Here is a 25,887-nt window from a genome sequence, read left to right as displayed (position 1 = left end):
CTGAGACATCGAGGCCCCAGGACGTGGAGCACGCTGCACGGGCTGCCTCCGGTGCCAGAGGAGCCTGGCCTCCCGCTAGGCCGGGCTGGGTCAGGCTTTGGCCTCGGGGTGCTGGTTCTGTTCCCGAGAGGCCAACCCTGCCGTCCACACGCTGTCCTCCAGGGCCGGCGGGGGGGCTTCCGGCTTCGGGCCACTGAGGCCTCTGTCCTGCAGGCTTAGCACCTGCTCGGCCTTCTCCTCCTGGGGCGGGGGCAGGGCCGGGGGTGGGTGGCGGCCTTCCCGGAGGTGCCGCAGGATCACCAGCATGGCCACCGAGAGGTAGACAATGAACAGCACTAGGAAGAACATGAAGTAGACGAGGAACTAGAACAGAGAGGGGTAGGGGTGAGGTCAGCCCAGGCAGGTGAGGGGCAGGGGCGGGAAGGGGCCTGTGGATTCCTCCCCGGCTCTCCCTCCTCCCGCGGAGGCCACAGGAACACTGCAGGAGTGGGGCTGGGTGCCCGAGGGTCGGGGGACAGGCCAGGAGCAGGTCTCCACAGTGGGCAGGGCCCGCCCTCTGCCCTGCTCCAGGGCAAGCCCTGGGGGGCCCCCCACCGCTTTCCCACAAGCCCTGGCAGTTTCCCTGCATCGCGTGGCCCTTGTGATCTACCCCAAGATGCTCCGCTCGATTTATGAGAACAAACATGAGCTTCATTCTGCGGGCCAAGTTCCCACGGCTGCCGAGGGCACAAGGACAAGCATGTGCGGGAACTTCCCACACGGCGGAGCCCAGACGCAAGCCCCAAGCCAGTCTCTGCCCCGGGGATCGGTGCAGCTGCGCGGGGTGCCCAGAACGTGGGAATGTCCCTCCTGAGTCTCCTGACTGCCGGGACGGGCAGTCCAGGCGGTTCCGGGCGTCTGCGGGCCAGACCAGGCGTGGGTCCTGCCCGAGACCTTGGCGCTCCGCTCCCCGCAGGCCCCTCTCCATGCCTTTCTGGGAAAAGCTCATCTTCACAAGCAAAACCGGGAAATGAACCATGACGGACGCTGCTTCCAGGCAGATGGAGCGGATGTGTTTTCCCCACTCCTCCCCCAGGTACGGCTGACGCTCTGGACGTTACACACAGAGCACACAGACGAAGGCAGTTCACCAGCTAGGAGCCCTGGAGGCTGAGGACAAGCACCAATGTGTCCCCTGGGCTTTTCTAATTTTGTGATGTAATTTTAGAAACGAAACCAGGGCCGCCTGGGTGGCTCAGTCGGTTGAGCGTCCGACTTCAGCTCAGGTCATGATCTCACAGCTCGTGAGTTCGAGCCCCATGTCGGGCTCTGTGCTGACAGCTCAGAGCCTGGAGCCTGCTTCGGATTCTGTGCCTCCCTCTCTCTCTGCCCCAACCCACTCACATTCTCTCTCTGTCTCTCTCAGAAATAAACAAACATTAAAAAAAATTAAAAAAAAAAAAAAAAAAAAAGAAACCAGCAACCCAGAAATGCCAGCTAATGAAGGGGGAAAAAAAACAAAAAAAACAATAAAAGCTGTTCTTTCCAGCAAAAGGACTGGGACTAGAGAGGGACAGCCCATCAGGACAGGAAACAGACAGAGGGAACAGCCCTACAATGGCTGAACCCCACCCTCATTACCCAGACTACAATGGGGCCCCCGTCAGATGGTGGTGAAGGCCCAGTGGGGAGCTGGAAAGTTCACCCCGGCAGAAACCACACAGAAAGCCTGGACTTTCACTCTCCCCAGGCGGTAACAACCCCCAAACCCCAGCCCTGTGGGTTGAGGACTTGTACCACTGCCCAGCAGCAGGGAGAACACCCCATCCCCGGTGGTGTCACCGGAGGCCATGTGGGAGCGGTCACAAGGCACCCCCCACCTTGTAACCACTGGAGGCTGGAAGCCAGGTGGGGAGAACTGGAACCCCCATCCTTGCCAGGCACGCAGGAGGAGCGAGGAGCCCCCCCAGCTCCCTCTTGGTCAGGAGGTCTGAGCACAGAGCCTGAACTTCCACCCGCCTGGCTGTAACAAGGCACATGTCCCCAACTTCCTCTGCTAGAGCAGTGTCAGGAAAAAGCAGTTAAAGTGGAGGGTTTCAGTAAGAGGCAGATCTCTTAACATAATCTCCGAAATGTCCAGGTTTTAATAAAAAAATCACTTAGAACCACAAAGACCTCTAACTGAATGAATACAATCTACAGATGCCGTCACAGGGAAGACAGAGATGTTAAAATTATCTGAGAGAGACTTTACCACAGCATGATGAAGCTGTTTCACCGTGCATTAACACTCTTGGAATAGGTCAAAAACATTAAGAAAAGAAAGAGACAAAGAACAGCTAGAATTGGAAACACAATAACCAAACCAAAAACTCAATGGTTTCAACAACAGAACAGAACAGACAGGACAGAGAAAACAATCAACGAACTGGAAGATGGGGCGATGGAAATCATCAGATCTAAACAGAGAGAAAACAAGACTAAAAAAAAAAAAAAAAAGAAATCCTAAGCAGAGCTTCATTCCCTTATATGACAAAAGATGTGATGTTGTGTCATGCGAATCCCACAAAAAGAAAGAGGATAGGGCTGGAAAACTACTTGAGGAAATAGTGGCTCCAAATTTGGTGAGAAATAAACCTACAGATTCAAGATGCTCAGGGAACCACACACACAGGACAAACCCAAAGAAAATCAGACCAACACACACCATATTTAAACTTCTGAAAAAGCTAAAGGCAAAGGAAAAAGAAAAGCCTTGCAAGTAGCCAGAAAAAAGTGACACCTTAAGGGAAAAGCAGTGGCTTTTTCATCAGAAGCCAGTTAAGACCACAAGGATGTGACACATTTTTCTTCAAAGTTAAAAGAAAAAACTATCAGCCTAGAAGCCTATATCCAGTATCATCTCCTTTGGGAATGAAAAGGAAATCAAGAGATTCTCAGAAAAAGGAAAAACTAACAGAAGAAGTTGTCACCAGCTGACCTACCCTAAAAGAAGGGCTTAAAGGAGAATTCTCTGAACAGAAGGGAAATCATTAAGAAGAAACCCTGGATCAGCGGGGAAAACAAAAGAACACAGTGAGCCAAATCATGGGTAAACAGAAGGCTTTCTTTCTCTTCTAGAAATTTCTAAATGTTTGATAGTTAAAGCAAAATTTGGAACCCTAACTTATATGGCTGTAATGATACGTAGAGAAAATACTTGAGACAACTATACTATTAACAGTGGAAGGTAGGGGCGATGGGTGGCTCAGTCGGTTGAGTGTCCGACTTCGGCTCAGGTCATGATCTCCCAGTTCGTGAGTTTGAGCCCCATGTCGGGTTCTGTGCTGACAGCTCGGAGCCTGGAGCTTGCTTTGGATTCTGTGTCTCCCTCTCTCTCTGCCCCTCCCTGGCTCATGCTCTCTCTCTCTCTCTGTCAAAAATATACATTCAAAAAAAATTTTTTTAAATGAATAAATAAATAAAAACAGTGGAAGGTAGAATGACATGGTAGGAGATAAGATTTCTATACTTCGCTCAAATAGGTTGTTTAACACAGTCACCATCAAAAAAGCTATAGCAAGAGATACACTCAAAAACACAACAAATAAAATGAAACTCTAAAGAATGTGCAATCCATAGGAAGGCACAGAAAATACAAAGGCGAAGAAAAGGAAAACAGAAAATGATATGGCAGATGTAAACTCTAACACGTCAATAATTTCACTAAACATAAATGGTCTACATTCACCACTTAAGACAGACGTTTGCAGAATAGATTATAAAACATGACTCAATCATATGTAGTGTACAAGGAACTCATTTCAAATATAACAATACAGTCAGGTAAAAAGTAAAAGGATGTAAAAATGTGTATCACACAAATGTTAATTAAAGGAAAACAGAGGGGCACCTGGTGGCTCAGTCAGTTAAGGGTAGGAGTTCAGCTCAGCTCATGATCTCATGGTTCGTGAGTTCGAGCCCCGTGTTGGGCTCTCTGCTGACAGCTGGGAGACCGGAACCTGCTTCGGATTCTGTGTCTCCATCTCTCTCTGCTTTTCCCTGCTCGCTTGTGCACTCTCTCTCTCTCTCTCTTGAAAATAAACATTTAAAAAAAATTTTTTTTAAGAAAACAGGAGTGCCTATGTTGATATTAGGTGAAGTAGACGTCAGAGAAAAGAAAATGACCGGAGGCAGAGAAGGACATTTCATAATGATCAAAAGCTCAATCCATCAAAACACACTGCAATCCCCACAATCCCCAAGGTGTGTGCAACAAACAAAAGACCTAGAAACATGTGAAGACAAACACGATGGAACTGAAAGCAGAAACGATCAAAGCCTCAATTAAGGATGGGGATGCCAACACTCCTCTCTCAACAACGGGATGAGACAAAATCCACAGGGAGACAGATTAAATCAATACCACCATCAATCAGATCTAACTGGAATTTATGAAACACTCCACCCAACAAAAGGAGAATTCACATTCTTCTCAAGGGTCCACATAACACATAATAAGGTAAACCACATCCTGGGCCAGAAAACAAACCTCAACAAATTTAAAAGGACTGAAATCAGATAGACTGTATTCACTGATCACAAAATAGAATCAAAATGGAAAATCAACAACAAAGATAGCAGGAAACTCTCGAAACACTTGGAAACCAAACAAGACCATCTGCAATAATTATAGGTCAAAGAGAGATAAAAAGATACACTGAGATGAACAAAAATGAAAATGCAGCTTCCCGATCTGTGGGACGCGGCCGAAGCGGCAGGAGAGGGGACTGCACGCACAGCACTAAATGCAAATGTTAGAGAAGAAGCCTCAAGGGGCACCCGGGTGGCCCAGAAGGTTGAGCGTCTGACTCTTAATTTAGGCTCAGGTCATGATCCCAGGGTCTTGGGACCGAGCCCCGTGTTGGGCACGCTTCGTGCAGAGCCCATTTAAGATCCCCTCTCTCCCTCTGCCCCTCGCCCCTGCTCGCGTGCTCTCTAAAACAAAAATAAAATAAAAAAGAAGCCTCGAGTCATTGATCTAAATTCCCATTTCAAGAACCTAGAAAAAGATGAATATGAATCTAAAGCAAGTAAAAAGAAGGAAACAATAAGGAGGAAGTCTGAGCCAGTCGCAGTAAGGCAAGAAAAGGAAAGAAAAAGCATGTGAAAAACAAACCACCTCCTGGAACTAACGAATGGCCACAGCAAGGCTATAAAACACCAACACCCGAGTATCGGGTGTATCCCTACGTGTTCTCAACGAGCACACGGTGCTGCTGGACCGAAGCCACGTGTGCAGGCCCCCACCTCCAATGGGACTGTGTTTGGAGACAGGGCCTTCAAAGAGGCAATTAAGGTCAGAGGGGTCATAACAGTGGGCCCTGATCCAATGTGACCCCTGTTCCTGGAAGCAGAGAGGGACACCAGACGTGCACACACACGGAGAAAAGTTCACATGAGGACACAGAAGACGACGTCTACGTGCCAGCAAGCCCTCGGGAGCACCCAGCTCTGTGCACACCCTGACCTTAGACTCTGAGCTTCCAGGATTGTGAGTTGCCCAGCATCTGGTGCTTCCATATGGCAGCCCCGGCAGACGAGTGTGGACACGAATATTAAAATACACTACCACTCACAATTGCTCAAAACACAATGAAATACTTAGGCATAAACCTAAGAAAGCACGTATAATACTCGTTTGCCAGAAACTGCAAGATGCGGGAGGAAATCAAGCACTCTCCACACAAATGCAGACACACACCACGTTCACAGACTGGAAACAGAGCGAAGATGCCAATTCTCCCAGAACGGACACGGGCTTACTGTGAGTCGCAGCAAAATTCCAGCAAGAATTTTTGTAGGTAGACAAGTTGACTCTAAAATTTACACAGAAAGGCTGGGGAGCCTGGGTGGCTCGGTCGGTTAAGCGTCAGACTCTCGGTTTCGGCTCGGATCATCTCACAGTTTGTGGCTTCAAGCCCCATGTCGGGGTCCGTGATGACAGTGTGGAGCCTGCTTGGGATTCTCTCTCCCTCTCTCTGCCCCTCCAATGTTTGCTCTCTCTCTCTCAAAATAAACTTTAAAGAAGTTTTAAAAAATAAATAAAACTTACAGAGAAAGGCAAGGAAACTAGAAGGTGGAAACAATCCTGAAAACACGCTTCAAAGCTGGGGCAATCAGTCTGCCCAATTTCAGAGCTCACCGTGGAGCTGGCGAGCAGGACGCGGTGGCGGACGGGCAGGTGTCCAGCTCCGTGGGTGGCCCGAGAGCCCAGAAACAGACCCGCACAAACACACGCAACGCGATTCTGACAACAGTGAGGCAGCAGTTGGACAGAGAAGAGACGGTCTCTTCGACAAGCGGGGCCGGGCAACGGGCCGTCCGGACAGAGGCGGCCTTTGACCTCACACAAAACTTACGTCCGCGTGGGTCAGACTTAAAGGTAAACCCATGAAACTTTAGGAAAGAGATTGGGGAAGACTCTCGAGAGCCCGGGTCACGCAAAAAGTTCTTCCACGTGACGCCAAGCCCAGACCCATAAAGGGAGAAACAGGTAAACCAGAGCTGATCAAATCTGGAAGTTTTGCTCTGCAAAAACCCCGTCAGGATGGACAGATGGGCCAGAGCCGCACAGAACGCGCGGACTTCATACCACCGACCCCACAAGGCATACGGGTGCGGGGCTGCACAGAACTCCGGACGCCCCCCAACTTACTAACAACCTCCCATGGCCCGGCAACTCCACCAGTAACACGACTAACGCACACTTTGGATGCCGGCCGCTCCCAGCACAGTCCACCACACAGAGCACATCCACAGGGGGGCGCTCGGCAGACAGGAGCAAGCGCTTCACATGTTCTTCTCCTAACCAGGTTTTCAAACCCCGCAGGCCGGTTTCCAAACAAGAGGGTCTGTCCCCGCCCAGCGCCTCTTTCCAGTCAACTCTGGGGTCACCAAAGTAGTGCCAACTCAGCTCAGAAGCTGGGACTTCTCCGGGGAGCCCAAGCCCACTGAGGTCCAGGCTCCAGGCAGACAGGAGGCTGCATGCCCCCAGGCTCAGGGTATGTGTCCGGCCACGGGTGGGGCGGGGTGGTCCCCAGGAGCCTGGCTGCCTCCCTCCTGCGGACCTGCCCTCTGGCTAATTCCAGCTTGCCCGAGACCAGCCAGAGTCACACGTGGCAGTGTCCCCCAACCTCACGGGGGACAGAACTCTCAAGCCCTGCTCAGAAGCCCCGAGGACCCGCCCAGAGTTGGATGGAGGGAGGGACCAGACAGGGGCCCGCGCGCACCCAGGTCAACCCCAGGTCTACTCTCCCGTCTTGCGGACAAAAAACAGCTCAAGTGAGGGTCAGGGCCCAAGCCGGACAGGTTTTGACATCAAAGGCAGAGACCTCAAACGGGCGGTGAGCTGTGACCACACAGGGAGGGGCTCACAGCCATACCTCTGTCCTTCCTGGGACATCAGCCGGCGTGGGGGACGCCGGGGGCTGCTCGGGGGGCCTGCATCTGGGCGGCCTCGGGGGCCCCAGCAGCCTAAGCAGGGCCGGCTGTGCGCTGCCCAGACCAGGGGGCCTGCCCGGCCCCAGCCTGGGCCCCCGGGACGGGGCAGCCCAACCACAGCTGACCTTTCCCTCCCTGCTCCTGCTCTGCCCCAGCCCACCCTGCCCACGCCGCCCCTGCAGCGGACCCGCGGACCCAGACCCTTTGGAGGGGGAGATGCCGCTGGCCGGACACCCCTCCAGAGGCTTCCGTCCCCGGGACGTGAGGCGGAAGGGACTCACCTGCGAGCGCACCGGGAGGCCCAGACACCGCTTGTCGGCAACGATGAGGATGACGATGGTCTTGAGGACGGTGGCGAAGAATGTGTTGACTCCGAACACCAGGGCACAGAGCTCTTTAGAAAGAGAGGACGCGATCTGAAAGCTGAATGGGAAAGCAGCCGAGCTCAGACGCAGCTGCGGCACGGGGCGCGCCCACCGCACAAAGGGAACCGGCACGACCGGCCCGGGACCCAGGCGGCGCTCCGGGCCCTGCACAAGCTGTGTGCGTGCAACCCCGAGGACAACACACACCCCGGAAGACGTCCAGAACATCTCCTGGTAATTCTGGGACAGAGTAAACAGAGCCCCGAGAGCCTCGTGAGAACAGGCAGAAATCACGAGGGTGCTGGAATCACTGTTCTTTCACGACTCGAGAAATTAGGGACAGAACAGTAAAACAAACAAGAAAAAGCAAGAGGAATGAACGTGCACACGGCTCCCGGTCCTCTGCAGAAAAGTGAACATTTGAAGGTGCTTCCGCGAAAATCCCCGAGGTGCCTCTAAAAACAACTGGATAAAAAAACACTCCGAAGTTCTGAAGAATGAAGGAAAATACGCAAGAAGCCTTTCAAGAGGATGACAGAAGCGGAGGGGCCGCTGTGCTGGGTGGGGAACAAGGAAGGGCCCCTGCCCGCATGAGCAGCAGCGCGACTGACGCAGAGTGAGGAAACCCAAGCTGGGCCGGGTCCCTGGCCACCTGCCCCGCGTGTCTCCTGTGTTCCACAGCCCCGGTGGGAGCAATTGAGACGTGACAAGGGGCACACGGCGAGAAGCTCCCATCACATCCGGTTGCCTGAGGGACAGTACAGAACCCAGCAGGAGAGGCCAGATGCAAACTGTCCCTACGAAAGGCAAGGGGCCCGCAGGGCCACCGTGCGCTCGCCCGGGATCTACCGTCTTCCGGGGCACGTGCCCCGGCCTGGCCAGTCCCTCCTGGGACCCATCTGCGGCCATCAGAATCTGGAGGAATAAACGCAGATGAGGGGCTATCGACCTCAGGGCTCAAAGTCGCAGGGAAACCTCGCACGTGGCATCCCAGTCACCCAGGGACCAGCCGTACAGCATCACCGAGAGGACCGACTGCGTCTGCACCTGTGACACCGAAGCACACAGCTAAGTGTGCGGGGCAGGGCTGCAGCGGGACGAGCGTGGTCCCAGGTCAGCCCAGACACCCCGACGGCCGCAGCAGGCCTGGCGGTGGAGCCAGAAGGGCCGTTCTCCACGCCAGCCCACGTCGTATCCCACCCTTTCTGCGTTCCTACAATCAGCACAAACGTCCGAGGAGGACATGTATCGAGTGCACAGCAGTCACAGCAGATGACCCGGAGCCCTTTCCGGTGCTGACCGTGGCGCTCCTGGCCAACGAGATGCCCTGGGGACATTTGCAGGCTGAGAGAGGGCGAGGAGGGACAGGAGGCAGGGAGGACCAGCAGGCCACACAGGGGGTCGTCAGGGGAGGTGGTCCCGGCCACGGGGAGTAGGCTGGGCGTCTTCCGAGGAAACCGTCCCCGGGGCGTCTGGCAGAGCTCGGCCCTCCCCAATAGAAGAGGAGGGACCCCTGGGCAGGTGTGGACCGAGTGTGGAGAGCAAAGCTGGGGACTGGCACTTCCGTGAGGCGACACCAAGGAGCTGGGAGCCTGAGGATGCCACGTGAGCTCAAGATCGAGTGCGGACAGATGATCTGATCAGGGGTGACCAGGAGGGGTGAGGCCTGGAGGGGAACCAGGGCCGGGCAGGGGAGCTGGTAACAGACCCAAGCCGACCCGCTGGGCGCAGGAAGCTTAGGGAGGGAGGGAGGGAGGGAGGGAGGCTCCTACACGTGTGGGGCGTGGGCACATGTGGTGTGAACATGTGTGGCAACAGCATACAGCTTCGTGAAAGGGTCAGTTCAAAGGAATACACAGAGGATCTTAGGAGCAAGCAAGACGTGGGCTGGAGAAAGTTCTAGAAGGCACAGGTGGGCTGAGGGCAGCACCTGGTTACTCCTTGGCTGTGTGTCACCGTGCCCTGCCGCGGAAAGGGACAAGAAGGGCCTCGCGCCAGTCAGGGCCGCAGCAGCGCCTGGGGCCTCAAAAACAGGCCAGGGAGCTGGGAGGAAGGACATGACAAGGGCTGGTAACTGTGGACACCAAGTAGCCGCCACGGGAGAAGCAGAGGGGATGCCACACGTGGCAGGCTCCGTGCCGAGCTCGGGGTCACAAAAGCGGGGACAAGCCGTGCCACGGACAAGAGACAGCTGGGCCCCTAGCGGGGGGGCACGCTAGGTTCACTGTTACTCCCAGTAAGAGAGCACACCGCCCCGCTAACTCCACGCTGCCTGCACGTGCCCCCTCTGCTCCCCACAGAACATTCTGGAAGGGAGGCCTCTTAACACATGCAGACAGCCTGTCTATTCCCAGCGAGCAGGAGGAAGGCGTGTGGCCCTCCGGCCACCCGCCACCGGCCAGGCTGTGGCTCTGGCTCTTAAGTGGCCACCCAGACCATGGCCTCACACGGCCCGCCCCGCTCCAGTCGACTCACGTGGCGATGGGCACCAGGAACTGGTAGGCGCCACGGAAGAGCACGAAGGCCACGTAGCACAGCCAGATGCTGCTCGTGCTGTACATGAAGAAGACCAACGCAGCCTGCACTGCCGTCACGCCCGCGATGACCAGCTTCGCCCACAGCGCCCAGCGGATCTTCACGAAGCCCGCGGAGAAGGAGGTGATGGCACCTGGGGAGACAGGGCGCGTCACGGCCGTCCTGGGGAGGCGGGCGGGGCGGGCGAGGCCGGCGGGGCCGTGGGCATACCGAGCAGGGTGGACGCGGCGTCCGCCCCCCCGTTGTAGACGGAGGAGGCGTCCGTGGTGGGGTTGACCACGTTCCACAGGATGTGCACGTAGTAGACGATCAGGTAGTAGGCGGCCGAGTTGAAGACCCACCAGAGGGACCAGAGGCGCAGCTGCGGCAGCCGCAGGTGGTCCCCCAGCTCCCGGAGCATGCGCACCAGGGTCCAGTCCCGCCAGGCCCCCAGCGGCGCCCGGCCCGGCTTGGCGTCTGCGGGCTGGGAGGGGGCCGGGTTCATGCGGTCCAGCTCGGAGGGCGAGGCCCCGTGGCGCGCGGGGGCGGCGCGGTTGAAGAAGAGGCTGCGCTTGGGGCGCTTCAGGAAGAGGGCGAGGACCAGGCTGAAGGTGAGGAAGCCCAGGGAGATGTAGTTGACCGTGGAGAAGGGGACCCGGCCCACGGTGACCAGCAGCTGGCCCAGCACGGAGCTGGTGAAGACGCCCAGCAGCACGGCCGTGCGCGAGTAGCCGGCCATGCGCTGGTAGCGGGCCGGGCACACGAGCGAGAAGACGTAGGAGGAGTAGGCGATGCGGGCGGCCATGGTGAGGCTGTAGAAGAGCTCCATGAACTGCATGTGCAGCACGGAATCGCCCAGCAGCAGCAGCAGCCACACGGAGATGTAGCTCAGGCCCTGCAGCAGCAGCACCGGCTTGTAGCGCAGGTAGTCGGTGAGCAGGAAGACGGGCACCAGCACCGCCAGGTAGGAGTAGGACAGCACCGGCGTGATCTCGTTGGTGACCTGTGGGACGGCAGGCTCGTGACACCGCGGCCCCTCGAGCGCCCCGGCCGCCCCCCGCCCCCGGGCCGTCGGCATTTTCCCCGCCTTACTACATCCAACAAAAACACACGGCCGTCGGGACTGCGCACGGCGGCCCGGCACCGACCACGTCCGCCCCACGGCATGCCGGCCCCGCGGGCACGCCGCTCCTGGCACAGGACGCCGGGCCCGGGACGCCGGGGACCGCCTCACTAACGAGCAGTCATGACGCGGTCACGCGCTAACCCAGCTTTGTTTGTTCCTCGTGATACAGAAACACGATGTGGCTTCTCCTTGGTCACAGTTGTGACCAAGTTACACTCCGGTCTCAGAAGGAAAGGCGGCAGACGACGAGTGCGCACAACAGGTTTCACAGACCAGAAGGAAGGGAAGAAACCACAAGGAAAAGGAAACCGGGCCAGAGGCAACAGCAGGGCCCGGCCAGGCCCCCCTCACGCCTGTCTGCTGGGGGAGGGCACCAGCCACCACCCTCACTCGGTCCCGGGGCACAGGGACACTGGGTGGGAAGCCCCTGCACCCAATGCCACTGGACCCCACCACGGGGCTCTGGCCGTGGCTCGGATCCACCGGGGCAGGCACAGGTGGGCCCCCAGAGGCTGCGGCCTCCCTGGGGACGCACCGGACTCAGGGCACCAAACCCGACTCGGACCACAGAGCAATCCCGGAGACAGCCCAGGGGACCCTCGGCCCTGAAAACCAGCAGGCTCTGAGGCCCCGGAGTCGAACCTGGGTCAGCACGGGGGGCCGTGCCCACCACCTACCAGGCTCTGGGACGCCACGTGGACCCAGCACTTCAGAGGGTTCAGTCGGGGAGTTCTGCGGCCCCGGCGCCTGCCCGCCCAGGGGATGCTACATGATGGGCCCGGCTGGCCACAGACGGTCCCGGGCCAAGTGTGGAGACCTGTTTCTGCCCTCGTGCACAGGACAAGCCTCAGGGCCCAAGGAAGGCTGTCGGGAGACCCAGCTCTGAGACACAGGGGCCCGTGACAGAACTTCCCTGGCTGGTGGCCTCTTAAACCCACATGGCCATGGGAAGCTGAGGATGACCCCCAGGCCGTGGCCCCCGAGACACCGTGCACAAAACCCCAGGACATTCTGGGACACTCGGTGCAGGTGGGCCCCAGGGGAAAGAAGAACCTGCACTTGGTCACCAAGAGCCACAGGGTCCCAGCTGCAGGGGGGTCTGGACCGTGTTTACAGTCTCCAAGAACATCAAATGGCCCTCACTTATGATGTCTCCTAATGACCCCCAGCCCCACCCCGCAGCCCCACTCTGCTTCCCCTCAGGCCTGGCAAACAGCTGACCCATGTCACACGGGGAAGTTCCTGGAGGAGAGGGCACCCACGAGGTCCCCAGGGCAGACGGCAACTGTCACGTGGCCCGGCCCTGGCACGAGGTCAGCCTCGTCCCGGCCCGAGCCTAGCATCACCTGGACGCATTCCCATCCCGCTCGTGTCTGGTCCAGGCTGACGGGGAAAGCGCGGAAACCGTGCCCAGACCTAGATCCAGGTGGCTTCCAGGCTGCTGCTTCTCAGATCGGGCAGGCTCGGCCGGGCCCCACAGCAGCCGTGGGAAGGCAGGGAAGATGGGGCACCAGGAGGGAGACCAGCGGGTTCTGAGGAGTGGGACGGAGGGGGCGGGGCAGAGCCACGGAGTGGGACGAAGGGGGCAGGGCAGAACCACGGCCTACCCAAACTCCGGGAGGAAACACCAGAGCTGATGCCAGGCAGAGCCTGTACGCACACGGAGAACCGCCTGAGGCGAGGGCAGGAATGACACAGGGACCTTCACTGAGGAGGGCACCAGGTGGTGTCAGCCCCGTGAGGATGGCGGTCAGTGGTCCCGGGTGGGGGCTTTCCGTGGGGGCTGCGGCAGCAGGACTCAGCCAGGCAGCCTGGATGCAAAGGAATGACAGGCCTGCGGGTGCAGAGCAGGACCCGTCCCCTCCCCAAGGCACTTCCTAAGTCTGCGGTGGAGGGGGGGCCGTGTCAGGTGACCTCACAGCATGAACCGTGGACAATCTGGCCAGACTAAAGCTTACAAAGCGGGGGAGACCAGCCCAGACTAGGAGAAACACGTGACCCCAAAGGGCAACCAGAAGGCAGACAGCCCCGGAGGAGGACACGGAGGCTGGCCTGCGAGCACAGAGACAGCCAGGTGACAGCCAGGCCCCGCGGACTGCACGGAGAGCAGAGAAACACAATCCAGCAGCACACCGGCTGTTCACTGCGATCAGATGGGCAGAAACTCAACAGCACCAATCAGATGCTGGCGAGGGAAACGGAAGCCACGTGTGCGTGGCCAGGCCCCGCACACCTGCCGGGGGCTGGGGTAGGGACAGCCTGGAGGCCACCTAAGCACCAGGTGAACGCTCTACGGTTCCACCCCCAGGGTGCATGAATGTCACATCAGCCCGAGCCTGTGGGGACCAGCGTCCCCAGCCGGCCCAGCAGCGAGAAGCCGCAGCGGCTGTGCGGACACAAGCCAGCCAGCTCACAGCTGCGCCACCCGTGGGCCCCGCCGAGCAGCCGTGAGCACGGCCCGCCCGCCTCTGCTGCCCGTCTGATGGCGTCCACGGGGCTGGTGGTCTGGCTGAACGTCTGGAACCCCCCACAGCGGACACTTGAACCACAGTCTGAACTGCGTGGCTCCCCTTGTCTCCAGCTTGTTTTCAGTAAATATAGTCCAAGTGCCACGTTGTTTTCTCTTCCCTACGATGTTCTTAAAAACACTTTTTCCTCTAGCTTCCATTGCTATAAGGATAAAATATGAAACACACACGACACACGGAATACGTGTTAACTGTTCACGCTGTCGGCAAGGCTCCTGGCCAACGGTGGGCTATCAGTAGCTAAGTTTTTGGGAAGTCAGGTTATACGCAGATTTTCAACTGCATGGGGGTTGGGCACCCCTAAGCCCCAAGTTCAAGGATCATCTGTATTCGATCAGTTCACGTGCAACTGGAGAGCAGGCAGATGAGCTTTATAACTTTGCTGCAGACATTTTTCTTGTTTTTCTTGTGATCTGAATGGAGTTTTACATACGCGCTTATTCTGATGAGGGCCGGCCGCCCCTCCAGACAGCAGTGCTCCTGAGAGCGACAGCCACCTGGCCCACCAGTGAGCGCGGGAGGAGGGCCAGAGGGCCTGTGTGGGGGTTGGGGGGGCACAGGGCCCCCCCCTCAGAAGTGACTGGCTCTGGGATCAGGTGCAGTCACATGCAGGGTTAGACCTCCTGTGAGCCGGTCAGGCAGGTATTTCCATCTTTCCCAAGGCGGCTACTTTGAGGGCCAGGCCTCATTTGGGCGGCAACGCCACTTGACTTAAACAAGTCTCAGGTGTGCAAGGGGACGGTGACAAGCTCTCAGGGAGCAAGGAAGGCAGCAGCTCAGCATGACCCACAGTTCAGACACAGTGACAGGGGACACAGGGGCTGGCGCACACGCTGGAGGGGACGGGTGGCCAGAGGCCGAAGGGCAGGGGTGAGTGAGCAGGGAGCCTGGGCCAGGAACAGGTCGGGCAGGAGAGCCAGGTGGTGAGCAGAGCTGGCACAGAAGCCCTGACCGAGAGATTCACTGACCAACAGCCCTTGGGTTCTTCAGTCTTGTGGAGAAGGAAAGGCTGGAGGTGTGTAATCTGTTGCTGCCCCAGGGTGTAAGCTTATTAGTCAAGTTTCAAGGAGACCCTCTGTCCTGGCTGCCTCATCAAAGGGAAATTCCTCAGTCCTCAAAGGCTGCAAGCGAGCCGTCTCAGCAGGTGAGCCCGCGGGGGTGGGGTCCTCCCCCTCCGGCTGGGGCAGCCAGCCATCCCTCTCGGCTGCCATCCCTCTCTCTCGAACTGGCCTGGTCAGTGACAGTCTGGCCCTTGGTGTGGAGGCGGCCCTCGGGGGGGCCGGGATCGGGACCCCTGACCCCCACAGCCACCTGCCCTCGCAGGCTCAGCCACCCCGGGCCCGGGGCGCCCCCACATGCCGTGCCCACGCACCTGCTCCTGCGTGAAGTTCTTATCGGTGCTCAGGAGGTAGGGGGTGATGAAGCTCTCCCCGGGCCGCATCTGTGCCATGAAGCCATAGAAACACAGGTAGAACACCAGGCACCTCCAGGATTTGAGCTCAGGGTCCCGTCCAAGCTCCGGGGGCTCCTGCTTCTCTGCCACCTGGCCGGAGGGCGCCATGCTTGCTGTCCAGGCCGCCCACAGCCCTGCAGGAGAGGAGGCTGTTCCTGAAACAGATGAGGCAAGAATCGGGGCAGCTCAACCGGCAGCCGGTGGACACCACCCTGCCTGCCCCCAGAAACAACACCGAAGAGCGTCCCCTCCTTTCACGGAGTTAGGACTCAACGTCCACACGGGGAGAAGAGCCCAGAGGCCCCAAACCTGAGAATCCCCTGGAGCCCGCAGCAACCCAGATGCCGGGCGCACCCACTGGGCTGTCAGCACCTCCGGGGGCTACCAGGACGACCTCATCCCATACCTCACCCACCACGGGACTGGCTCTTTAAACATCAACTAAAGCGAAATACAACTTAAAATCCAGTCTTCAAGCGCACCAGACTCATTTCAAGTGCTCACGGCGGTGGCAATGGCTATGGACTATGGGGTAGGCACGAATCCCTCCCCGGGAGAGGTCTCGGGGACAGCCTGCTCCGGCGGCTGGTGTCACGGCACCCAGACACGTCCCTGTGCGGAGACCCAGCTGCCCCAAGATGGCAGGAAGAGACCTTGCCGGGCCGCCTGGCACACACCTGGCCACAGTCAGCAAGCTGCAGCCTGGGGGCGCCGTCCCGTCGCCGGTGGGGGGACTCCGTGCACAACACCGGAGGATGTGGCAGACGAGCCTGGGGGTGACACTGACTGTGGGCAAGGAGGGCAAAGGGAGAAGCAGGAGCCTCTGGAGGAGAGGGTGACAAGGTGACAGGAAGGGACCACATGGGACAGAGGCCTTCAGCCTAATGACCCTGGAGCCTTGAGAGGCGGCAGGAGGAGCGTGGGCTGCCAGGTGTCCCCCAAGGGCAGCCGCACCCGGGGGCACTTTGGGTTTGTTCGGCCCAGGTGTGAACAGCAGCTTCCCAAACCGGCTAAGCCTACTCCAGCAGAGAGCAGCGGGGGGTCAGACCCACTCCAGTTTCCCGTTTCGGTTTGCGGCTGTTTCCCTTTGTTACTATGTTTCTATAAGTCAAGTGACTCTGGCTCTCCACTTAAGGCACTGACATACCCTTCTTTTTAAATAAGCAGGAAGCCCGGCAGGCAGGCATCGTGGGAGGGTGGGGAGGACACGCGTGCTAAGGAGCCCCGTGGCTCAGGCCAGGTAGGGATGCCCTGGGTGCAGAGGGTGGCGGGGCTGACAGACGGCGGGAGAACTCTGCTCCTGCGAGGCCTGGCCTTTCAAGGAGAGTGCGTAGAGGGTGTGGATCCGGGCAGGGACCCCCTCCAGTTCCCAGCGGGCGCAACAAGTTCCCAAGATGTGAAACCAGCCTTGTGGGGGGTGGTCCAGGGACCCCGAGGAAAAGCCACCAGACTCCCAGCACATGCAGCCCAGAGACCATCCAAGCAGGAAGTGCTCCCACACTCCTCCCAGGATGAGCCGCAGAAGAGCCAGGTGACTGCAGAGACCCCACCCCCAGGAAGCACAGAGCCTCAGCAAAGTGAACTGTGGCCTCGTGAGCAGGCCTGTCCCCGCCTTCCACGCACCCACGCTTATTTCTGTGACACAGGGAAAACCAGGGGGACAGCAGTGAACCCCTCCGAAGCCAGGCTGGAGGGTCTGTGGGGGCTACGTGCGATGGCAGGGGCGAGGGGCAGCTGCAAGAATTTGAGAGTTTCAAAGGCGGGGAGGGTGGTGGTCCCAGGAGTTACAAGGTCCTGGGCCGGCCCCTCAACGTTCCCAAGGGGCCAAATGAAACGGTCAGCCAGGCGGCAGAGCTGCAACTCCCCCCACCCCCGGAAAACCGCCGCAGGGCGCACAGGCCAAATGGCTTCAACAGACAGACTGGTATTCCCTCCTCCAAACCCACCAGGAGCTCGTACACATGGCGGGCCCAGGGCCACAGGGAGAACCACCCAACCTCGGGTGCACCCCCAGGGACCCCATCGCTGCCCCAGGACCCCCTCAAGTTCACTCCCCCACTCCCAGGTACACTCCCTGGACGCCAGGGCAACCCCACACTCACCTAGCCAGGCTCCCCAGCTCAGGGTGAACAGCCAAGAATCCACCTGAACCCAGGAACCCCAGGGGCAGGTCCCCACCCTCCCAGGGGCTCAGAGGCCTTGAGGACTTGGCCATCCTGTTCAAACAGGTATCATTTCCAGAAGCAATGAGAACTTACCATTACCTGGTACCCCCTGAGTCCTGGGGCAATGGTGCAAGTTTCAGACACGAGCACCCAACACACTAATGCTTTTTGTTCTATATCCTGGACTCCAAAGGCTTCAGAAACCCAGGAGTGGTTCTTCCCTCTCTACAGTGAGAACTGCCAGGAGCTCTCCGTGCAGCTGTCTGAAGGTCTGGGTCACGGCCCAGGACTCTGCACCTTACACGTCCCGCGGGCAGGCCCAAGCAGGTGAAAGAACACAGCGCCCCAGGACACTCTGCCTCCGGTCCCTGGCTGGACGTGCAGGGCTACATCTCAACGTCAGGACTCCCAGGGAGTGTGGCCACCCCACCCCAACCATCGCTCAGGTGGGCCCCTGGGAGCCCTCCAGGGTCACAACACAAAGGTGGGACAACCTCAATGCCCAGAAGGATGGGTACGAAAGGAGCCAGCCCAGGTGATGGCCAGGGAGCCCCTACCACCGATGGAGCTCACGGAGAACGGGGGGAGTGTCTACAGAGACAGTGCACCAGAGAGCCCCTTCCCTGCCTGCCCATTCTCCAGTTCCATCCCTGAGATCCAGGGACACTGCCCTGTGCGGGGCTCAACCTGCTGGGTGGCCAAGGGCCCCAGCCCTTCTCCCAAGTTCCATAACAGCTGGGGTGAAGGAGAGGCCTCCCCCAGCCGGAAGAAGCCCTGGCCTCTGGGACCGCCTCTGTTCTCTGACCACATGATGCTAAGTTCCCCCCCACCCCACGCCCCCACAGCTCACTCCAAGTCCTCAGCTCAGTGTCCTGCACACAAGTCTCACCTCTGGGGACCACGCTCTGTGTTCGCTCTACACTTGCGGCCCACGAGCTGGCCTGAGTCACCCCTGCACGGGAAGTCCACCCGAAGCGTCCGTGAACATTTGCTCAAGACCGGTTCCCAGCAGGGGTCTCCGCAGAAGTGCGGCAGGGCCTCCCACCCACCTCGGGCACACCGGAAAGGGGAACTCGGCTCCTCAGCCCGGGCACCAGGGGCAGTGGAGACGCCCGCCTGCGACGGAGAGTACGTTTACTGTCCCGCTGCTGGCCCAGCCTCACCCTGCCCCGTGCCAGGAGGCAGAAACAGCAGTGAAGGCGCTGAGGAGCATGGAAGGCTCCAGACTCTCAAGAGCGTTCCTTCAAAACTGGGCACCTGCATTTCTGCTCCAGATATTGCTCCCGACTGTTGTTTAAGAGCCCCGTGCCTCCTCCAGCTCGGGGCGGGGGTGGGGGGGCCCAGTCCTGGACCTCCCCGTCCCTAGCCGCTCCCGGACCCCCGACGTGAGAGGTCCCACCGCAGGGGCACCCGGGGCTGAACTCAAGGAGGCAAGCGAGCCTACAAGCCGGGGCACGTGTGACAAAGCTGACCCTCTGGTCACCCCTCACAGCTGAAGTGCCACCACCTGACCTCCCAGAACAAAGGACAGTAGGCCGCGGCACGACCCACCATGTGAAGCGGTCGCCGGCGATGCTTATCTGCACGGAGACACCCTGGGGTCATCAGGCTTGGGTCCACTTTGGAATGCGCCTCTCCCACACTTTGAACAACTTCTCAACAGGCTGGGCATGTACAGGCCGGACAATTCAGAATCCAGGGAACTCTGAATTGAGCCAGGCAGGACAGGCTCAAGGGGAGGAGCTTGGTCCCCTCCCTGGAACACGGCCTGCCACACAGAAACAGGAGCCAAACCTCCCGAGTCTAATTTGAAATCCATTTTTAACACTGGCCACTGGGGAAAAGGTGTTGACCACTACAGGACCAGTGCGTGTTGACAAGCCCTGTCACGCGGCCTCTCCAGGAGGAAAGGCAGCCCATGCCCGGGACTGAGCATCAGAGAAAAAGGCCAACTCAGAAGCCAGGGGTCTCAGCCAGCGAGGCTGGGGCCCTGCCCACGTTCAGGTGGACTTCGTCTGCTTCGGGTGAGTTCACTCAACTCACCTGGGCTGGGTGTAGACACCAGCCCTGACGAGCGGCCAGCTGCCACGGCCAGGACTCAAAGTCCTCTCTTGAAAACACGCAGGCCCTTCCCAGGCTCAGGCTCCAGGAAGGTGAGGAGGGGTGCCACCACGCGGGCACAGGTACAGCACAGCCCAGAAGGCAGATGAGGCACTGAGCTCAGGGCAAGTGGGCAGCAGGACGGGCCTGGACCGCAAGTGCCCTGACCCCAGCCCAATGCCATGCAACTTCAGGCCCCTTCAGGGCAACTGAAGGAAACACCGACCAACCAGGAGAGTCGTGGGAGGGGACCGAGGACCCCAGCAAGTGCCCCCAAGAGAAGGTTCTAACAGCCCCCACAGGGACACCCCCCCCCCCGACCACCCGTCTTGGGGGGGAGATTCTGTACCTCCAGGACCCAGTCAGTCTAGAGACACAAAACCAAAAAAAAGCAAAATCCACCTGCCTTGTTTTGTGCTTTAAACTGGCTACTGTTCCCCCAGGTTAACGAGGGAGGTTCATTACATTCTTAGTGAAAAAGAAAGACCCCCACAAATTGCTTGACACAGTTCCCTGTTCCAAAGAGTAAAATTACAGCTTCTGGCCATCACTACTGTAGACACTGAACCCACATGTTGAAAACTGGCTGATCATCACTGCCCAGCACAAGTGACTAAAATATCCACAGTTGCTGACATCCACTAAAGCCCCCTCGGTAAGAAAGGAATGAGTAGCACCAACTCGAAAGGATTCAAAGACAGAGCAATGCAGTATGGTGGGAGACAGCAGGGGGAGACACCATCTGGGGTCCTTCAGGCCTGGGCACTGGGCTCCCACACCTGCAGAGTAAGGCAGTTCCCCCAGGCCAGAAAGTCCCGGTTCTGCTCATTCAGTCTGGACCGCAGGAGGGCCCTCCGGTCTCCCTTATGGAGAGGGTCTCAGCAGGGGACCCTGTTCCAAAACCTGTACCCTACCGCACTCTGCGCAGCATGGGAACCAGCTTCCTCTAGATGCTCTGGACTTCTGAGCTGTCTCAGATCCTAACCTGTGCTCAGACCAGCGGGGCTGGGGCTGGGCGCCCTGAACATGCCGCGTGTGTCTGGGCCACAACCCTGGACTCTCCAGAACAAGCGTTTCACTCGCGGAAAGTAAACAGGACCCTGGAGGATAGCTTCCTCCTGAAGAGATGTACCGGCAGGTCCACTCAGGAAAGGACCGCAAGCACAAGGCTCGGGTTCCCAGACAATCTCCAGCACTCTCTGCTGCAACCGCTCCTCCAAAAAGGATGGCCATCAGCACCTCTGAGCTCTGGGGCAGGAGACGAACAATGGGCCCGGTAGGGACTGGGAAGCGCGCCAAGCGCCCTCCCGGTCGCGTGGGTGGACCGGGGATCCCCCGCTGCCCCGCCGGCGGAGCACGTGCGCACGGGTGGTGCTGCCGGGGCACCGTGCCCGGCCGCCAGCGCCGAGTCCACGCGGTTCTGTCCATCCTGGGTAAGAGTCCCAGAGTGACGGGGAAGGGTCGGGGCGGCACTCAGACCCCAACTGGCCGGACAGGTGCTGAAGTGACCGGAGGTGAGCGAGCCGCACCACAGAGGATCGGAGCGCGCGCGCACCGTGAGCACCGGCGGGAAATGCGGCGGGCGGGCGATGCCCGAGTCCCTTCCTTCACGGGACCCACGGCCACCGCGGGGAGGAACGGGTCACCGTGCGCCCAGGTCGCGCCCTGCACGCGCCGGGCGTGCCCACGCCCGTGCACTCACCCCGCAGCCCCCGGCCCGTGCACTCACCCCGCAGCCCCCGGCCCTCATTCACCCCGCGGTCCCCGGTGCGCGCCTCCCCAGGTACCCGGGCGGGCGGGCGGGCGGCGTCCGCTCCTAAAGGCGCGCTGCAGCGCTGGGCGGGGGCGAGGACCCACCCGAAGTGGGCGCACGCGCCGCCCCGGCGCACACAATGACCCGCGGCCGCGGGCGCTGCCGGGAAAGGCGGCGGGACCACGCCCCCGGCCACGCCACGCCCGCGCTCCGACCCGCGCAGCCGCGGCAGCGCTTGCCACGGTGCCCCGCGCTAGTTCCCAGGCTCGCGGTCCGCCCGCCCCGCCACTGCCCCCGGTCACGAGGCCGCCTCTTGGCGCGGGCCTGGGAGCCTCCGTGAGGGGCCTGGCCCATCCACGGGGCCGCCCCCCGCCCCGGCCCCAGCCTCCACTCGACCGCCCCTCGAGGGCCCGCCGGCATGCAGCCCCCTCTGCACCGTCGCCCCACCCCTGCCCCGCCACAGCCCGCGCTGGGTCGTCCTCCTGCCCGCTCCCCCCCCCCCCCCAACTCCGCCCGCAGCCTCCACTGGACTGTCCCTCGCGCGCCCACCTGCCCCCCGATGTAGCCCCCACCGGACTGCCCAACACCTCCCCCACCCCGCAGTCCTCACCAGACAGCACCCGGGCCGTAGCCCCCACTGGACCGCTCTTCCCCCCCCCCCGCCCCCCGCAAGGCCCCCACTGAACAGTCCCCCCAACCAGCTCGCAGCCACTTCTGGATCATCCCCCTTGCCCCGCCCACAGCCTCACTAGACTGTCACCCCGCCCCGCCGCCAAGCAGATCCCATTAGACTAGCAGATCCTCCCCTCTCCGCAGCCCCTTCTGAGCCGTCCTGGCCCCCCACCCACTCTGAGCCTCTACTGGATTGCCCCCCCCAGCCCCCACCCGACTACACCTCCCCCAGCCCCCGCCTTCTCATTGCACCCCAGCTGGAGCCCCTACTGGGCCTTTCCCCCTCCCTCTGAACTGTTCCCCTGCCACCCGTGAAACCCCCATGAAGCCCCCACTGAACCACTCCTCCCAGAACCTCCATTGGACCACCCCTCACGGGCCCCCACTGGGCCGCCGCTCCCAGAGTCCACTGGGACCTGCGCACACCTACCGCGGCCCTGGCTGCAGCCAGCCCAAGTCCTGGAGGGAGGCCCTCCAGCCCCCCTACCAACTGTGACTGCCTCTTGGAAGAGTGCCGGCCCCTTGACCCCTGCTGGGGCCTGCCCCCACACCCCCCCCCCACCCCCCCCCCGGCCTTACCCAGCTAGAAGTTCATGTGCTTTTCTTTTTGGCTCATTTTAAACGTTCCTTTTCTGGCTAAGCCACAAGCTCAAGCCAGGGACATCGGTCACTGTGCCAGGCAGGACAGAACTATTGGTGTTTTGATTATCTTCCCCCTACCCCCACGCAGCACCAGCCAGAAGGATTCACCATGACCCACATTTGGTTTGGAGGCTGGCTGCAGCACCAACAAGACACAGACACCTGCTCTCGGGGTCACAGCAAGCAGCCTCCACCCGAATGCACCCAGTGCCCGAGCCCCACTGGTACTTCCCTGGGATTCCCCAGTCGGCGGTCAAGACTGACCAAGAACCAGCCAGGCTGCAGGGTGGTGAGAGGGAGGGGGGGGCAGGAAACCCAGAGAGGATGGGAGGGGCGATCTGGCCTCCTGGCCCCCAGTTACCCATCTCAGGCTCCCAGGAAGAAGAGCTACGGGGAGAAGTGGTTGCAGGTCCCACAGCCCACAGGAAGCAGGCAGAAAGGAGGTTTAGCAATATGTCACCACAGGTTAACCCTAAAAATAAAACAGCTCGTTCTATCAGCACAAATGAGTTGGTCTAGGAACGGCACAGAACTGCCCTTTAGGACAATGCAGGCGGTGGTAAAACCATAGGCGAGTCCAACAAAAGACAGGGTTGTTGTGGGGAAGAAGGAGGAAGCTGGGGGCGTTGTTTTGAACGAAGGTCCCTTGGGGAAAAGCAAGGGCTCAGGGCGATGAGGGTTTCTTATTGGCCAAGTTGCAGGGGCCTGTAACCGGGGATTCTCTCCTGTGGAGGACTCTCCTGTTGGGCCTGACGGACAATTCCTGTACTTGAGGTTGACCCCCAGGGCTCCTTCCGGCCGCCAGCCTCCACTTAAGTGAGGTTTACCTTTCACTTTCATGGGGAAGTGGAGGGTGGGAGACTGACTGCCAGTCCTTCTCCCAGGGAGCGAAAGCCCAACCCCCCTGCCCAGAACGCAGGATGGGCTGTTGTGGTCACTTTTCCCTGGCCCCACCAGGGCAGGACCCAGGTTTCATGCACCCAGAGAGACACAAAGCAGATGGGGGGAGGCACAAAGACAAAGGAATGACCAGGAGGTCTGTCTGGATAGAGCAGGAGGGCATCATGCCCAGGGACCTGGCAGCCACCCTGTGGGATCCACTTCCAGGGAGAGAACAGCAGATCCCAGATGTTGGGGCAATCACTCCTCTCACTCTGAGTAGGTGGCATGGTGGCCACTCGTCCAAAGGGGAAAAGAGCAAGCCCGCCTGGACCAGCCCATCGCCAGGCAATCCTCAGATGCGCGGACAGGAAGGAATGCCTTCTGCTGCTGGCTACTGAGCTGGGGGTGTTTGTTACAAAGCATTGTAACAAAGTGACAACTGCTGGCCAGTTACTCTACCAGCAAAATGAGTCTATTTGAGAATAACCGAAAAATTAAAATTCAGGATGTGCAAGATATGACAAAACCACAGGCAGGTCCAGAGAACACAGGAAAGTTGCTTCACAGACAAAAAGGAGGAAGGTGGGGGTGGCTGCTTTGAAGGAAAATCCTTCAAGGAAAGCAAGAGCCAGAGTGGTGGTGGTTTCTGATTGGCTGGGCTGTGACAGTCTCTCATTGGCTGATTTGTTGCCAGGGGTGGAGAAGATCTTCCCCTGCTGGGGTAGAAAAGTTGGGCTTTGTAAGGAGTCCTGGGTCAGAGCTCAGGCTTCAAGCCTCGGGACTCCGTTCTGAAGGAGGTTTCCCTTTATTAATTTTCACATACGTAAAGTTTCCCTGGATGCAGCAAAGTAAAATACTCTTCACTGCATATTCTAACTTTTTAACTTCTGGGTAGCTATTTCTTTATATATTCTATAGATATAGATATAGATATAGATATAGATATAGATATAGATATAGATAGATAGATAGATATAGATAGATATAGATATATAGATATATATATATAGGTTGTTTTTTGTGGTTTTTTTTGTTTTTTTTGGTTACTTTTTTTACTGCGAGGTCATTGTAGATCCATATGCAGTTGTAAGAAATAACAGAGAGCCAGTGTCCCCTTCATTCAGTTTCCCCCAGTGGTGACATATTGCAAGGTCATACAGCAAGATCACAGGCAGGACATTATCAGCCTTATAATTTAAAGGAAAAAAAACCTGCTAAGAAGGGAATGGGCCAGCAGACATTCCCATTCCTCAGAACCTGAGGGAAGGGGATGGCTCAGCCCTTCAGTGTAGCCCACAGGCTCACTGCGCCTCATCCCTGCAGCAGGGGGCAGGATGGCTGAGAGAATGCACTCAGGTCAGCCGGTCGGGCAACCGTGTCCCACGCAGGCCCTTGCACGTCCCACCGCTGACATGCTCCTCCTTCCGGAACTCCCAGCACCGGATGGCTCAGGCCCTGAAGCCATGAGGTCGTGTGGCCGTGCTCTGGTTCCAGCCTATGGCCAGGAGATGCTGTCCAGGGCGGATGCACCAGTCAGACGTGTCATCTTGGGCCCTGGCTCCTCCCGTGCCCACGATCGCTGTCTCGTGGAGCAACCTGGGCAGGGCTGGCTGGGACAGGGGTCGGCAAAACGGGGTGGACTGCCTCTGCGTAGAAAAGCAAAACCCGTGAGGGACACACCTGTAGTAAGATGATGAGAAAGCGTGCACGAAGGGCTGAAACGCGTCTCAGGCAGGCACGGTGAGAGTGGCTGTATCATAGTACTAACACCAGAGAAAGAGGAATTCAAGGTAAAAGAGTGAAGTGGGCGAGAGAGAGCCTCATTAATAACACCCGCATCCTCAGAGAAGCTCTGAGAGACACACACAGGGTGGCACTGAAACACGGTAATCCTGGGTGTGCAAGGAGTGCAAGGGGTGCAAGTGTGTGCAAGGTGTGGAAGGGAAGTCGACTGACTTCTGAGGCAGAACTGGACAGATCACAGAAAATGCTTTATGATGATATTAACGACTTAAGTCCCATTACGTTAAATGCAAATGTAGTGATTTACATTTTATCGTTAAAAAGAAACAGGCCCCAAAATGGAACCATTTGTGCTAAGCCCTCTTGTTTCAGCCTCTCCTAGGAGTGGAATTTTAAGCTAATCCGTTCAGAATTTCCTGGTCAGAACTAATCTTCCTGATAAGGTGAAAGGTAACGTGCCTGATAAGACCCCTGCTTCTCTAA

The 25,887-nt window shown here is 58.7% G+C and overlaps 1 protein-coding gene across 5 annotated transcripts; it reads right to left on the bottom strand.

The window, feature by feature from the left end:
• On the bottom strand, positions 1-23,037 carry SLC19A1 (solute carrier family 19 member 1). 5 transcript variants are annotated; one of them, XM_042903832.1, is made up of 6 exons: positions 22,717-23,037; positions 15,367-15,602; positions 10,572-11,343; positions 10,302-10,494; positions 7,743-7,884; positions 1-363 (listed from the first exon to the last, which is right to left on the bottom strand). In XM_042903832.1, exons 2-6 carry the CDS (start codon positions 15,553-15,555, stop codon positions 91-93), a joined length of 1,569 nt encoding a protein of 522 aa, XP_042759766.1. In that variant the 5' UTR covers positions 15,556-15,602; positions 22,717-23,037; the 3' UTR covers positions 1-90. The 5 variants fall into 5 exon arrangements, with proteins under 5 accessions (XP_042759766.1, XP_042759768.1, XP_042759769.1 ...); XM_042903834.1 differs by having other exon boundaries at positions 22,898-23,037; XM_042903835.1 differs by lacking the exon at positions 22,717-23,037 and adding an exon at positions 22,568-22,640.
• Positions 23,038-25,887: the final 2,850 nt, after the last annotated feature.

The sequence above is a fragment of the Panthera leo genome, chromosome C2 (genome assembly GCF_018350215.1).
Source record: "Panthera leo isolate Ple1 chromosome C2, P.leo_Ple1_pat1.1, whole genome shotgun sequence".
Lineage (NCBI taxonomy): Eukaryota > Metazoa > Chordata > Mammalia > Carnivora > Felidae > Panthera > Panthera leo.
Note: the sequence above shows the minus strand (reverse complement) of the source record. Positions and strands in the feature narration are given on the sequence as shown.